This window comes from Tursiops truncatus, chromosome 7, assembly GCF_011762595.2.
Source record: "Tursiops truncatus isolate mTurTru1 chromosome 7, mTurTru1.mat.Y, whole genome shotgun sequence".
NCBI classification, from domain to species: Eukaryota; Metazoa; Chordata; class Mammalia; order Artiodactyla; family Delphinidae; genus Tursiops; species Tursiops truncatus.
In genome coordinates this window covers 19,048,357-19,063,980 of record NC_047040.1, presented here as the reverse complement: position 1 = coordinate 19,063,980, position 15,624 = coordinate 19,048,357, and the positions used below count along the sequence as shown (strand labels likewise).

Genomic DNA, 15,624 nt, shown 5'->3' with positions numbered 1-15,624 from the left:
TTTTATTCCTTTTGTTAATTTCAGTGGCTTTCCGGGACCGGATTGGAATGGTTACAACTGTATTCTGTCATTTTTTATTCATAGTTGCCTATGAATAGGGTTTTTTCAAGTTGGCTTCTTATGGCTGGGACAGAAAAAGATTCATTGCTTCTTTAGTGACATTTCTTCCAGGAACCCCCATCCTAATGATCCCTCCCCTATTTACATTCCTTGCCCATTACTAGAATTAATTCATCCTTGATGTGTAGATGTTCCCATTGACCTTTACTACGCTTCAAGTAGAATACTTTTCCTATCCTACGTTTTATGGTTTATAGTCACTTCCTGGCAAGTCTTTCTTCTTTTGCTCCATGCAAGCAGACACCTCGTTGTGTTCACTTTTTATGTACGATGCTTAGTCAAACGTCTTGCCATAGTAGACACCCAGTAGAGCAGAGGTTCTCAGTCAGAGCTGTGTGGCATGATCACCTGTGAAGTGTTTTTGATTCTTTGGGGTTTTTTTTGGCTGTGTTGGGTCTTAGTTGCGGCACACAGGCTCTTTTGTTGCAGCGAGCGGGCTTCTCTCTAGTTGTGGCACGTGGGCTCAGTAGTGGCAGCACCTGGGGTTAGTTGCCCCGCGGCATGTGGGATCTTAGTTCCCCGACCAGGGATCGAACCCGTATCCCCTGCATTGGAAGGTTGATTCTTAACCACTGGACCACCAGAGAAGTCCCTGTGAAGTGTTTTTAAAACATCAATGTCCAGGTCCCTTATCTGACCTACTGAACCGTTCTGCAGGGTGATAAAGTATGGACATTTGTGTTTTTTTTTAAATCCCCCTGGGTGAGTGTATAGTATAAGTTATTTTGGAAAGCTGTTATTTTGGAAAGCTGTTTGGCAGTATCCACTATAAACATAAACCTACCCTATCACCCAAAAATGTATACCCAAGAAAAATGAGCTCTCGGGAATTCCCTGGCGGGCCAGTGGTTACGACTCCACGCTTTCACTGCCAAGGGCCCAGGTTTGATCTCTGGGCAGAGAACTAAGATCCCACAAGCCACACAGCATGGCAAAAAAAAAAAAAAAAGCTCTCATGGGCATCAAAACATATATAGGAGTATTTATAGCATTTTTACTATGCAGGGTAAATTGTAGTATAGTTACAAAATAAACTACACAATAGTTAAGAAGCATGAACTGCTGATACATGCAATGTGGCTGATATTATGTCAAGTGAAAGAAGCCAGATATATATGAGTTCATACCATATGACTCATATATGTATGTGAAATTCAAGATCAGGCAAGAACAGTCAGTGAGGATAAATCAGAATAGTGATTACCTCTCAGGGAAGGATATTGACTGGGAAAAGGCACAAGGGAATCTTCTGGGGTGCTGGAAATGTTCTGTATTTTATTTTATTTAAAATTTTTATTTTATTTCATTTTTATTGAAATATAGTTGATTTACAATGTTGTGTTAGTTTCGGGTGTACCGCAAAGTGATTCTTATATTTTTTTTTCTTTTTTTACATTCTCTTCCATTATAGGTTATTACAAGATATTGAGTATAGTTCCCTGTGCTATACAGTTGGTCCTTGTTGGTTATCTATTTTATATTTAATATTGTGTATGTGTTAATCCCAACCTCCTAATGTTCTGTATTTTAATCTGGTTGTGGTTCACAGATGTGTAGGATGTAAAAATTAAGATACACTTAAGATTAGTGCACTTTACATATTTTACTGTGTATATGTTTGTATTAGTTTCTTATTGCTGCTATAACAGATTGCCACAAGCTTGGTGGCTTAAAACACCACAAATTTATTCTCTTACAGTTCTGGAAGCCAGCAACCGTACATCAGTTTAACCAAGCTAAAACTAAAGTCAGGGTGCCAGTAAGGGCAACATTCCCTCTGGAAGCTCTAGGAGAGAGTCCCTTTCCTTGACTTTTCCAGCTTTTAGAATTGCATTTCTTGGCTCACTGCCCCCTCTTCCATCTTCAAAGCCAGCAGTGTAGCATGTTCAAATCTCTCTCTGCTTCTGTCACATCACCTTCTCCTCTATTGTCAAATCTCCCTCCACTTTCCTCTTTAAGGACACTTGTGATGATTATATTTAGGGCCCACCTGGATAATCCAAGATGATTAATCTTCCCCTAAGATTCTTAACTTAATCACATCTGTAAAGTCCCTTTTGCCATATAAAGTAGCATCCCCAGGGTTTGGTGATTAGGACCTAGATATCTTTGGGGGCCATTATTTAGCCAACCACAATGTTATACCCCAGTAAAATAGTAAAATAAAACAATTCCCACAGTTGTTTCTGCAGAGCAGCTGAGGAAGAGAATCATTATAATAATCATTTGACTTGAATTAAACTAGTATTTTTTTAATCCCATCTATGTAAGAGTTAATGAGCTTAAAGTGAGTATATTCTTTATTACTGTTGGAACAATTTTCGAAGGGAGGCTTAAAAGTCTTATTTTCTTTAAGATCTTTTAAGAATAAGAAAAGATTTACCTAACTCATTCGGAAGAGATGAGGCATAGCTGAATTGCTAAAATCATCTTGGCCCATGGAAAAGGGAAGAGGCTCTGTGTTTAACTAGGTTTGATCTCAACTCTGAGTTAGTAGCTTTGTCACTTGGGACCTTAACCTGGCAAGTTATTGATCAACAGTTATACCTGGCACATAGTAGGTGTTCAGTAACAGACAGTCTCTCTGTTTTTAAGACTCTGATAATTACCTACCTTTTATGTAAAATGAGAATAACAATGGTACCTACCTCATAGGTTTGTTGTGAAAATAAGATAAGGCATGTTATGGCTTAAGGAGAAATTCCAGCACATAGTAAATGTCCAATATGGTAATATTTATTAATTTTTTTGTACTATGCGTGTCTCGTCAAGTAAGTTATATAGAATGCAAGGGTATTTGCTTAGTTTTCTGCTTATGGTTATTCCTGGGAGAAAAACAGACAGTTGGAAGACAAGTCTGAGCAACGTTTTGGACTCCTTAATTTTGTTTTACTCCAGGTTGCCACATTTATCCTCCAGAAGATCCTCTTAGATGACACTGGTTTGGCTTATATATGTCAGACGTATGAGCGTTTCTCCCATGTTGCCATGATCTTGGTGAGTTCTTTCATTTGCCTTCTTTGAAACTGCTTCTGATCACACAGCTTAGTCGCTTTGCAGTCGATACTGAGCTGCTTCAGTCTCCCAACTAGAAATAACAACTGTGGAATCTTGTATAACTGTTCTTGCAATATCTGCTCTCTGATATCAACTAGGATTATTTTGTGTTTTGTGTGTTTTTTTCCTATCCCACCTTGTTTCGGGGGAAACAGGGTAAGATGGTCCTGCAGCTATCCAAAGAGCCTTCCGCCCGTTTGCTGAAGCATGTAGTAAGATGTTACCTTCGACTCTCAGATAATCCCAGGTAAACATTTATAGGATTTATAGGACTTAAATACTCTGGTGAGTATTTCAGGGGAAATACTCTAGTGAGCAGTTGCCCCATCTCATGGGGTAGCTCCTATGTCTTTAGGACAGGGAAGGGATAAAACTATATTTAGCTTGTCTGAGACAGACCTTGATTAATTCCTTTTAAAATCTGAAGTACTGAATTTAAAAATCCATCAGAGTTTTATCTCCCCACTGGAACTCCGTACCCTACTCTAAAATTCCAGAGAGTTCAGACAGTGAATCTTATGATACATTACTCCTGTGGTTTGAGCTTTCTGTTGCTACTCCAGGTGGTCAGAAAGAAAAGTATACTTTCAAAGGTCTCTTAAGAAAGGAACAGGCCCAGAGGGCTCTTGAATTACATTTCCAGTTCTCTTCCTGTAAAGTCCTTGAGCTAATTGTTTTATCTCCCTATGTTCGTAATCTTTCTGCCAGAAATCATACATTGTAGATACAATGCGTTTTAGAAATATTTGACCTTTTGCTTTGTAAATCCATAATTCATGCTGAAAGCCACTTGCTCAGATTCTGCTAAACCACATAATGGGTTGATTTCTGTGTTCTTAGGAATGAGGATAACTTGATTTAATGTGAACTCAGCCTCCTGCCACTGAGGTTATTTAAGCCCTAACTATTTCTTTGACCATTTTGTCTTGTTCTTTAGTGGTTCCTGTTTTCACCAAAGTTTGAAAATATGTTTATTTAAAACTCTCCTTGTACAAAGAAACTAGGCTGAGTACAAAAGCTATAACTTTTCTTAAAAAACAGCCTTATAAATAGTTAACATTTACCTTTTTGAGTTTTCAGATTCGACTTTTACTGGTCATATTTTAAAGTAAATGAAACATTTAAAAGTTCATCTGATAATAATGTTACCATAGATTTGTTTTTACTGCTCATCTCTTATTAAGGGTTTTAACTATAAAGCTGAAGCTGTTTTTGGAAAGACACAAATTTATATCAGTTTAAAGTTCATTAATTTATCATACTATGAGTGAGGTCATATCCCCTGTTAATGTACTGATTTTGGAATATTTCATTTACTATATAATCCATATATTTCCAACATGAGTATTATGACAATGTTTACTGTAATAAATCAGAAAGCAGTTTGAATTGAAGTAAATTATTGCACCATTTTATTCCATTTGCTTTGTCACAAAATTCTACATTGGGGCATCATTCTGAAAATGTTTGCAGACAACAGATCCTGGAGCAATCTGAGCCTATGCCTAACATAAGCTTTAAAGAATTTTAATGGCTTCTTAAAGTACCTTGACAGAACCATAGATTCCCAGGATTCTATGTATTTATATCTAAGAAAAGGGCTCTTCCCTGTCCCCCAGATATGGGTTTATTTGTTTGGTCTCCCTGGTCGGTTTGTTTATTTCTGATGTAGGGCACGTGAAGCACTGAGGCAGTGCCTCCCTGACCAGCTGAAGGACACGACCTTCGCCCAGGTGCTAAAAGATGACACCACCACTAAACGCTGGCTTGCACAACTCGTGAAGAACCTGCAAGAGGGCCAGGTCACCGATCCCCGGGGTATCCCCCTGCCCCCTCAGTGATCCTCCCCCGTCCCCTCCCACTACTCCCCCAAGTTGGGGAAGGGAGGGGGAACCTGCGAGGAATACAGCTCAGGTTTTATCGCCGACTGGGAATAGACGACCTCAATGCTGAACTGCACTGGAGAAAAGGGGCACGGTACCCCTGCTGAGGTGTATGAGCTGCCATCAGGCTGCCTTGAGGACCTGGGCTCCTTCTGCTACTCCCAGGAAACGGGCTCCTGACACAGTGTTCTGCCACCACAGCCAAGGAGGGTGTCAACACCAGCAAATGCTGTATTTGCAGCATGCCCAAGATGATCGTTCTCCCTCACCTCTACCCAGCCACTGGCAGGGAGGGGAGACAGTGGTGACAGCAGCAGCACTCTAGGCATGGTGAACACCTGGGACCAAGCCATGTGGCGTTTTCTTATTTTGCCTTCCTGGAAGACTCAAGATATGTCTCTTCATCCTCTCTCTCAGTATTTGTTTACTTTGGTTTTTTGTTTTTAATCTCAGAGAGAGGTGTATTTAGTGGACACAAGCTGTAATATTCAGCAAAACTTTGTCAGTTGGTACCGTTTACAAGTCTGTTAGATGCGTAAGCTCAATAAAAAGTTGGTCTGGGCATTACATCCCCTCTAGCAGGCCAGTAGCTGCATGAGCTGTTGGGAGGAATGGGAGGCAGGGGAAGGATATAAAGCCAAAGGACAGCAGGAACCCACCACCTGTTTCCCTTCTCTTTCGCATTCTTTTACCCCTAGTTCTGGATGCCATAAGGACCTTAACCTTGCTTTTGGCTTTAGCTGCTAGCATTTCCAAATCTCCGTGCTTTTCCCTTCTTCACTTCCCTCCTATTAAACTTAAAACAGACGTCTTAATTCATCAGGCTGTCCTGGAAGGGTATTGTATTGGGGGAGGAGAGGAGATGGTGGACGTCACCTTCAGTTCAAGTCCTCAAAGATATTTTCTAGATGACTTTTAAAAGGGAGGTGTCTGTGCTTAAGATGATAGGCTACTTGATCCTATTCTTTGCCCTAGTGTGAATCTACAGTTCCATCTGTCTTCGTGATTGTACTTGAAGCAGTATTAGCTGAATGAGTTAATTTTATTCAGATTTAAGATAGAGGGCTGGACTCTGCTTCCTCACTTATTCCGTCTTTTTTTTTTTTTTTTTTTTTTTTTTTGAAAAATTCCCCTTTGGTCTATGGGAATTACAGGGTTGCCACTAAAATATTTTACACATTTTCATATTGTGTCAGAGAATCCCCCTTCCTGCTCTGGAGCTTTAGGTGACTCTATTCACAATCCAGAGGCTTGAATCTGCAGTGTAAACTGCCTTGCTTTCCCCCAGTCCTTCCCCCTGCCGTCACCTGCTTTCTCTGTCTCTAATCCCCATCTCCAGTCAAAGATGGGATTATTAACCCAACTAGAGAGAGACCAAGTATTTTTGGCCCACATCTCACATGATTGAAGGTGTCCCTGAATACATTTGGGGAGGGTTTATAAGGGGCAGGCTCAGAGAAACCTTTGCAGAGGCAGTTTGCCAACCCAAGGGCTCTTTCAAGCCGACTTTCACAAAGGGAGCCGGCTTGTTAGTTGGCTTCTGTCTCTTTAGAGCCAAGAAAGTAGTAATTAAGTAGCCTAGATGTAGAAAGGGTCGGATAAGCACTTATTCCCCTGCTTTCCAAAATGAAGAGGAGAACCAGGCCAGCTCTCACTAATCTCAAGCCTGAAGAGAAGAGGTCTTGGAGAAATCAGAGAACAGCATGGACTGGATAAATGTCTTGACTCCCTTCAGCCCATAGTTTTGACCTGGAAAGTCCAGCTAGGGTAATCCTGATTTTTGCCAACCGCCTTCCTTCTGAGCCAAAGTTTTCTCATTCCCCCTCCTCTGGGGAAGCAGCTGAGGGCCAGGCCTTGCTCCCTGAAAAATTCTCTTCTGCATCTTTCAGTGCATTGGCCATTGTACTGTGCCAATAGTATCTTAATTCTTGTACCATCTATTCTCAGCTGGCCTTGGACCCCAGGTAGGAGTTGCGGGGAGGGGTGGAAATGGGTATTGTTCCTTGTAGTTGATCCTGATGTCCTGTGTGTATAAAGAGGACCCCTCCCCCGCCCCGCATTTTCTGTGTTCCATCCTCACTCCGTCAACAGGATTGAAATAAAACATGCTTCTGTTTTTGTAACAATAATTTTTCTTTTAAACTGGAGATTTTATTTTGTCAATATCGAGGTATCTAGGCACTGTGGTCAGATGATCCTCATCAACCTTGCCTCTACCTCTGTTGAACAACACACACACACTGCCAAGAGGGCAGTGATGGTTCCTTTCTAGATAGGTTCTTTGGGAGAAGATTACTGATGTATAAAAGCTGTTTGCAAGGCTGAGATGGTGCCCTTTTTCTGACAAAGTATCTCTTGCTGGGACAGAACCTCATTCCTGGCTGTAGTAGCCAGAACAGTACTAGTGTGGGAGAGACTTCTATAAATGAAGAGGTAAAGCTTGAAACATTTTATCAAAGACTTTAATATTCATTTCCTTCCAGGGTTCAAGAGTTAGAGCACATCTCCAGAGTTGTTTCCATCCCTGTTCCTGGCTCTTAATGGGCGAGAGCCAACCTCTGCTTCCAGCTTCTTTTTTCCAAGGGTTGAGGGTCTTCATTTCAATGATGGAACAGGGCAAGGAGAGGCATTGGTAGCCTTCAGAGCTTCCTTACTAGCTATATGTATGATTCCCTTGCTCACTATTCCTGCTGCTCAAAGGCTGGGAAAGTATGAGGGGGAGAGGGGGAATACACAAAGTTAATTGCTATCAAAAGTCCAAGGAAAACATTTAAAATAGGAAACCACATTTTCATATTGTGTCAGAGAATAGAATGAAATGAGATTGTTCTTTCCAGAATGTTGTGGAATTTAAATTTTTTTAATAATACATTTATTTTAAAACCAGATATAATAGGTAAGTTGAACAACACAATCCTAGCTTAACTGACATATATAGAACATTGTCACTGAACCAACAGTATACATATTTTTAATAGCACCAAAAGCTTTTTCCAAAATTGATCATAGCTGGACCATCAAGTAAGCCTCAGGAAATTTCCAGAATAATTGAAAATAATACAGTGTTCTCTGAACACAGTGGGATTAAGCTAGGGAAAAACAACAACAACAACAACAACTGGAAAGTCCCTAACTGTTTATAAAACAGGCAGTAGAGTTCTAAATAACCCACTGGTCACAGAAAAAAAAGCACAAAGGAAATAAAAAAAATTAACTGGTAATAAAGATATGCCATATCAAAACCTGTGGTATACAGGTAAAGCACTAAAATATATAACTTTAAACTCACACATTACAAAAGAAAGGCTGAAGTCAGTGATCTAAGTTTTCACGTCAAGAAACTGGGAAAGAATAGCAAATTCAAAAGGTAGAAGGAAGAATGCAGAAAAAAAAAAAGCAATGAAATAGAAAACAGATGTACAATAAGGAAAATCAGTGAAGCCAAAAGTCATTCCCTCAAAAACAGTAAAACTGATAAACCCATAGACTGATCAGGAAAAAAACCTCAACATTAGAAATGAAAAAAGAGGGACTTCCCTGGTGGTCCAGTGGTTAAGAATCTGCCTTCCAATGCAGGGACGCAGGTTCGATCCCTGGTTGGGGAACTAAGATCCCTCATGCTACGGGGCAACTAAGCCCACATGCCACAACTAGAGAGCCCGCGTGCTCTGAAGTCCGTGTGCCACAACTAAGACGTGATGCAGCCAAAAATAAAATATTTTTTTAATGGAAAAAGGGACATCATTTATATCTTAGAGTCACCAGTATCATAAACTTCCAGAAACTATAGAAAAGGGGAACAGATCTCAATTCACTTCTTTAAAATATATATATTTATTTGGCTGCACCAGGTCTTAGTTGTGGCACACGGGATCTTTAGTTGCGGCATGCGGGCTCTTAGTTGTGGCATGCGGGATCTAGTTCTCTGACCAGGGATCAAACCCGGGCCCCCTGCATTGAGAGCATGGAGTCTTAACCACTGGACCACCAGGGAAGTCCCTCAATTCACTTTTGAAGCAGTATAACCCAGCCACCAAAACTATCAAAGATATCACCAGAAAGGAAAACCAGGTGCTAATCTCTCCCGGGAATGTTAATGTAAAACTGCCAGACAAAATAAGCAAGTCAAATCTAGTGCTATATAAAAATGATAATAGGTCATATCTAATTTGGGTTTACTGCAAAAATACAAGATTGATTCAACACTTGAAAACTAATGGATTCAATTCACACAACATATAAGGAGAAAAATCAATCTAGACAGATGCAGGAAAGAACACTATTCAACAGCTATTCATGATTTTAAAAAACTTTGAAAACGAGAAATAGAAGGGTATATCCTTAATCTCATAAAAATCTTACATATGTATGTAGATAGGTTAAATATAGGTAGGTAGGTTAATTGATTACACAAATATATATGTGTGTGTGTGTGTAATCACTTTGACCCAAAATAAAATTTAATTATAATTTAAAGAAGTTAAAAGTTTCATATTCATGAAAACAAAAAAATTTTTTAATAAAATAAAAATCTTAATAAAAACCGTACAGTAAACCTCTCAATGATAAAATATTGAAATCATTCTCCATGAGATGAGGAATAAGATAAGGATGTCCACTATCACAACTCCGTATACCATTATACTGGTCCCAGCCAGTGTGATTAGTCAAGAAAATAAAAGAAGGGACTTCCCTGGTGGTCCAGTGGTTAAGACTGTGCTCCCAATGCAGGGGGCCTGGGTTCAACCCCTGGTCAGGGCTCTAGCCCGCATGCTGCAACTAAAGATCCCGCGTGCCATAACTAAAGATCCCTCATGCTGCAACTAAAGATCCCACATTGCTGCAACTAAAGACCCCGCATGCTGCAACTAAAGATCCCGCATGCCGTAACTAAAGATCCCTCATGCTGCAACTAAAGATCCCACATTGCTGCAACTAAAGATCCCGCATGCTGCAACTAAAGATCCCGCATGCTGCAACTAAGACCCAGCAAGCCAAATAAATATTTCTTTTAAATTAAAAAAAAATTTTAATTAATAAAAGATTTTTAAAAAAGAAAAGATTATAAAGGAACAAAAAAAGTGGTGACAATATAATTGTGTATGTAAATAATCCAAAAGGATCTACAGACTCTTAGGATTAAGTGAATTTAGCAAGGTCACAGAATACAAAGTCAATATACTGCCCCCCAAAAATCAATTATGTGTTTCTAAATTTAAAATTTTTTTAATTAATAAAGATTTTTAAAAAATAAGATTATAGATACAATAAATAGAAAATGAAATTTCAAAAATATGTTGTTTATAATAGGATAACAAATAGCTAGAAATATCAATAGATTTATCAAAAGATATGCAGAATCTTTACACTGAAAACAATGAAACATTCTTGAAAGAAAGACTGACAGGTGTGTGGTCAAATCATGTATAGTCAATTCACCAAATATTTTTCTTCCTTGTTATAGGTTAGCTTCTGTCTGTTGCAAGCAAAGGGGAAACTTGCCTATGTTCTCAGCTATTTGGAAATCTCACTGTGAAAGTTTCACAATAACTTAGTTTTATTTCTTGAAATTGTATATACGATAACATTAGATTTGAGAAGCATTTTTAACCCTGATGAAATTTCAGGGATGACTTTATGATCTGACAATAACATAAATGAATACATTTTGAAAATTAAAAAAATTGAAATGCCTTAAATGTAAAAAAAAAAAAAAAAAGACAAAGATGAAGACATATATCGACTCCATGGATTGGAAAATAATATTGTAAGGATGACAGTTCTCTCAAATTGATCTGCTGGTGAAACTCAATTCTAAGTAAAATCCCAACAGGTTTATTTTTGTGAAAATTGACAAGCTGATTCTAAAATTTGCATGGAAATGCAAAGTGCCAAAACAGCCAAGGCAATCTTGAATAAAAATGAAATTGGAGTCCTTCCACACCCAGATATGCTCCTTTAACTTTCAACATTTTAGTACCACCTTTCTGAGATATGGCTTAAAAATAGTATACACTTGTATTTTGTGAATTTTCTGAAAGTTTTACCTCTTACACCCTTTGCATTTTTAGTTCTCACTTCTATCATCTTGTTCTCTGGTTTATTTTATACCTCCTTGTTCCCACTCCCCTTGGTGGTTTTGGTGTTTTTTTGTTTTTGTTTTGGGGTTGTGGTTTTGTTTTTTTTTCTGGAATGGAAGAGTGGCTACATATTCTGTGGTCTTTCGAAGTTATATATCTTGGCTTTTAATTCAGCAGGGGTCTCATATTGATGATTTTTTAGATGGAATTTAATATTTTGAGTTGCCTTTTTGACCAACAAGAAGGGGGCTTTATTTCAGAAGTTTGAGTAGTTTGGTTGGATGGTCTGGGAAAGAGGTCTCTGAAACCCCAACCTGACTCCTGAGAAGCAGAGAAGTTTAGGGCATCTCCCCTGGGTGTCAGGAGGAGAGTTTCGGCTTGCCTACGTAGCAGTAAGAGAGTATACTGTTTAGATCTCCCTCTTTGCCAGCTGCCCCTTCATTTCAATTTAGGGCTTCTAGGCCTTTCCTGGGCATGGTTCCCAGAAAGTCCCTCTGCTGCTGCTACCCTGATCAGGTTTCTGGATCTGTTAATAATAGACAACAGTGGGGGAAGGGCCAGGATCATTATGGAAATAGGAGCAACTAAACCAGATGGACAGTTCTATGCACAGGGCCCTGTCTGTCTGCTCCTGTCCTGTGTCTGAGGAGCATTCTGCAGTGAACATGTCTTCTAAGTCATTCTTTGGAGCCACATTAACCTTGTGAAGGTCTCCAAGTGCCTTTCCCCAAAATCAGAACACATGATCTGGGGTGCTTATGAGAACACTGAAACAGAATGTTTGAGATTCGAACTCTACCAGAAAACCCTGGAGGGGTGATAATACCCCTCACAGAACACCCAGAAGGGAAGGAGGTTGGGCCGCAATTAGGTGAGGCAAATAGTGACTCAGAGAGGCAAACTCTATGTAACCCTGGAATCCTGAAGGGGAGTGGGGAAGGTGAAGGGAAAGTATGGAAAAATAAGGACATGATGATGTTGGAGAAGTGGAAATGGGAGAGTAAGACGAGCATGTGACACAGGACCACTATTAAGTAAAATATGAAATCAACACAGTTTAAATCTTGATGCCTCCTAATCTTCCTGTTCTCCATGAATGGACTTCCGTCTTCTGCCTGTGCTCCCTGCATACTCCTTTTCCTTTACCAAAACCTGCTCGTAGTACAGTAAACTCAACTTAGGTCACGACTCCTCCCTCCTCCCAAAAGTAACCACTATCCTGACATTTATGGTAATCACTCAGGATTTTATTTTAATGGGACTAACGATTTAGCTATAAATAATCACTGATGGTAGACTATTAGGCAGTTGAGGGATGTTTGGAGGAGCCACAAGAGGCAGCTGGATCTCAGCACACTCAAAAATCACACCACTTCGTACAGTTAGTTCCCTCTGTGCCTATGATTAAGACACACCTCACCAGAAGACGATCCCACAGAACTCCAAGTACAGTGCTGTGCCCTATGCCCTCAGCTCCATACTGTCATCCACTGATCCAGAAAGAACCATACCCCACAGTCTTCCCAAGGCAGAGCAAAAGTAGGTCCCAGCTCACAGTACTTGGGTGAGTGTAAGGGACTGACAGTCTCTGCTGCTGACATGTGAGTCTAGGACATTGCCTAAACTTCCCTGGGCCTTAGTTTCTCACTGTGAAGTATGGGGCCATGATAAAGCCCTTTACAATCCCCTATTCCTCACCTAACTTGGTGCCCTTTCCTCAATCTTGGTTTCTGTTTCCGCTGCCTATTTATACACGCTGTAAGAAGCTCATTACCTTCCTTTCCCAGTTGGGTGTCTTTCCAGCCTTGTGCTCCTCTTTTTGCCCTTGATCCTCAGACACCATGATTCTGCTTCATTTCTACATGTACCATTATAAAAACACATATACGTCCTTGCATATTAGAGGTGCTGAACAAGTGGTTGTAGAATGAATGAATATATGAAACAAATTGTTTTCTACATTCACGTATGCATTCCTTCAATATTTATCAAGTACCTAATATATACGTAGATACCAACCTATCCCTCTACACAAATCATTCCTCTCCTCCTTTTCTCATCTTCCCCCTTTCCCATTCTATCTTTTTTCCTTTCCCTGAGCCATAGAGTTAGACTGAGTGCCCGGCAAGGCAGGATGCAGAGACACTTCTGCTAGTGGAAACAGACACCATGGAAAGGAGCCAGATGAAATAAGGGCAAAGACAGCTGTACAACACACAGAGAAACCAACCAGAATGAAAAGCAGTGATTCATGGAGCACTGCAACTCGGATACTCCTTGGGTTTCACTCTGAGAGCTACTGCAGGACTGAGGTCAGTGAGGGCTGGCATCAAGATGAAGGACAGACAGGCTCCTCCTCCCTGGAGATGTGATGCCCGTCAATCCCTCCCTTTAATCCTCTTCTGCGCACCCCACCCCCACTACTCCCTCACACTGACCAGTGTCCTGGGCCTTTAAGAGTTGGATGGGCTGGACTGAGGAGAGCGCTCACACCTCTCCCCACCCTACTCTTTCTATCTGACTGTAAGTCTGCCAGTGACAGCAGCAAACTGCAGCAGAAGAGGGGAGGAAGCCAGTGAGTGCAAGAGAAGCAAAGGAGAAAAGGAGCCCTCCTGGGTTTCCTCGGCCCACAGCAGAGAGCGTCGCAGATCTCAGACACAGGACTTCTCTCCTGCCCACGGTAAGGGCCTGGAGGCTCAGACCAGCCTCTGCTCCAAGCTCTGGCCTGTCTGAGTCCCTAACTCTGCCCTCCACATGCTTACCCACCCTGACTAAATCATACCCTGGACTCTTTTGCCTGAACAGGCCTACAGGGCTCTGACCTCCTGGTTTTCTCTAGCTTAACCTCTTTGACTTACAGTTTTCCTGCTGGTTGTATCAGTCACCTCTTTATATGAGGACCTCTTAGCTACCCAGGCTACCACTCAGAGGTGAGCCCCACCCTAGTAAGGGAAGAGAGAGAATTGGAGCAGCCACACTTTAGCACAAATTCAATTACAGATTGTTGAGGATTACCAAATGAGGGCTGGCCAAGACCCATGGGGAGTACAGAAACCCCTGGTAATAGGGAGAGTTGTGAGACTTCCTTGGAAAGAGCCAGGGTTTGAGTTCTATGCCTGGTTCTTAGCCTGCTCAATGACCCAGGGCAGTTTGTTGGTGTGCCAGAGTGCTGTGCTGGGAAGAGCACTTGCTTCTAGTCCTGACTCTGACGTTAACTAGCTCTGTGACTTTGGACCACAACTTCCTGATCTATGATCAGAGGGAGTGGAGGCTTCCCCAGATTTGCTTGTGTATCAGGAGTGCTTATTAAAGATAAGTATTCCTGGACCCCATCCTTGGAAATCTGGATCTGGTAGATTTGAGGTGGAGCTAAGGAATCTCTATTTTAAGACACTTTCCAGGAGATATTGATATAGCCAGGAACTGCTGGATTGATGTGTTATAAAAGAGGAGTCTTCAAGCTCTAACATTCTGAGGGCTATGACCCATTCTGTCCTCTTTATGTGAACCAGGTCTGTCATAATCCTGCTCCAAAGCAAGAGAGTAGACAGAATGATTCTCTTCCTTTCTACCCTCAGAGAGACCATAGACACCTTGAATTCCACTATTAGCCATTGGCGCCATTGGCAACTCTGTCAAAGTCCATCTCTAGGTGACATGAAGCCACCTGGCAGTTGAGGACCAAATCTTGCTCGGCAGTCCTTGGCTACTTCCCACTTTATTTTGTGTCTCTATTTTCTCATCTGTGTTATAGAGGTAATTATCCATATCCTCGAGGATCTCCACATATGTGCCTAGGAGTAAACAGTTAAGACCCAATCTCTCTTACTCTCAGTCATTATCCTCTGCTCCTTGCCTTTTGCTCTTGCTCCCACTTCCAAATCCTTTTTCCCTCTTCTCCTAACTGCACCTACATCAGTTGTGACCATCCTTCCCATCCTACCTTCAGGCACAAAAGGAAACACCAAGACCTAGAACACCTGGGTTCTAAGTCTCATTCTCTGGGCGGTTTGTTTAGTCAGTCTCCTAGGATACAGGGGAAAATGAGGCCGAGCAGAGGGATGTGATACTCAGTATCCGAACCCAAGTGTCCCCTTTCCAGGCTCTCAAACTCCTCACAGCGGAAGAGAACCAGAGCTATTGAGAATTAGAAGAGAAACAAAAGAGGAAGGAGTAATGAAGAGAAGGTATAAGGAGAAGGATGAGAAGAGGAGAGCAAAGAGAGGCTGACTTAAGTGAGCAAACAGGGAGGCAGAGAGAGGATGAGAAGAGAAGAGTGAGCTGGGGAGAAAGGAAAAGGAAGGGGTCAAGCAGAGAATGGGAAAAGGAAAGAAAGAAAAGAAGGGCTATTAAGTGGAATACGGTGGGAACAGAAAATGATGGGGAGGAGAGACAAAACACTGATATCCCTCATTCAGTCTTATCTCTGCTTTAATCTGCTTCCTAGAGAAAGCCCTTTCTAAGGGCAGAGTCTCAGTGAGACC

General features: G+C 41.1%; 2 protein-coding genes across 2 annotated transcripts in view; both read left to right on the top strand.

The window, feature by feature from the left end:
- The window catches only part of CNOT9 (CCR4-NOT transcription complex subunit 9), a 28,333-nt gene extending 21,144 nt beyond the window's left edge, over nucleotides 1-7,189 (top strand). The window contains exons 6-8 of the mRNA XM_004321125.4: nucleotides 3,019-3,117; nucleotides 3,333-3,424; nucleotides 4,850-7,189. Of these exons, the coding sequence (XP_004321173.1) occupies nucleotides 3,019-3,117; nucleotides 3,333-3,424; nucleotides 4,850-5,018 (360 nt within the window). The 3' untranslated portion in view covers nucleotides 5,019-7,189. The remainder of the gene's footprint in view (nucleotides 1-3,018; nucleotides 3,118-3,332; nucleotides 3,425-4,849) is intronic.
- Nucleotides 7,190-7,298: 109 nt separating this feature from the next.
- Nucleotides 7,299-15,624, top strand: part of PLCD4 (phospholipase C delta 4) — a 25,917-nt gene continuing 17,591 nt past the window's right edge. The window contains exon 1 of the mRNA XM_033859751.2: nucleotides 7,299-13,820. The gene's annotated coding sequence lies outside the window, so the exon portion shown is untranslated. The remainder of the gene's footprint in view (nucleotides 13,821-15,624) is intronic.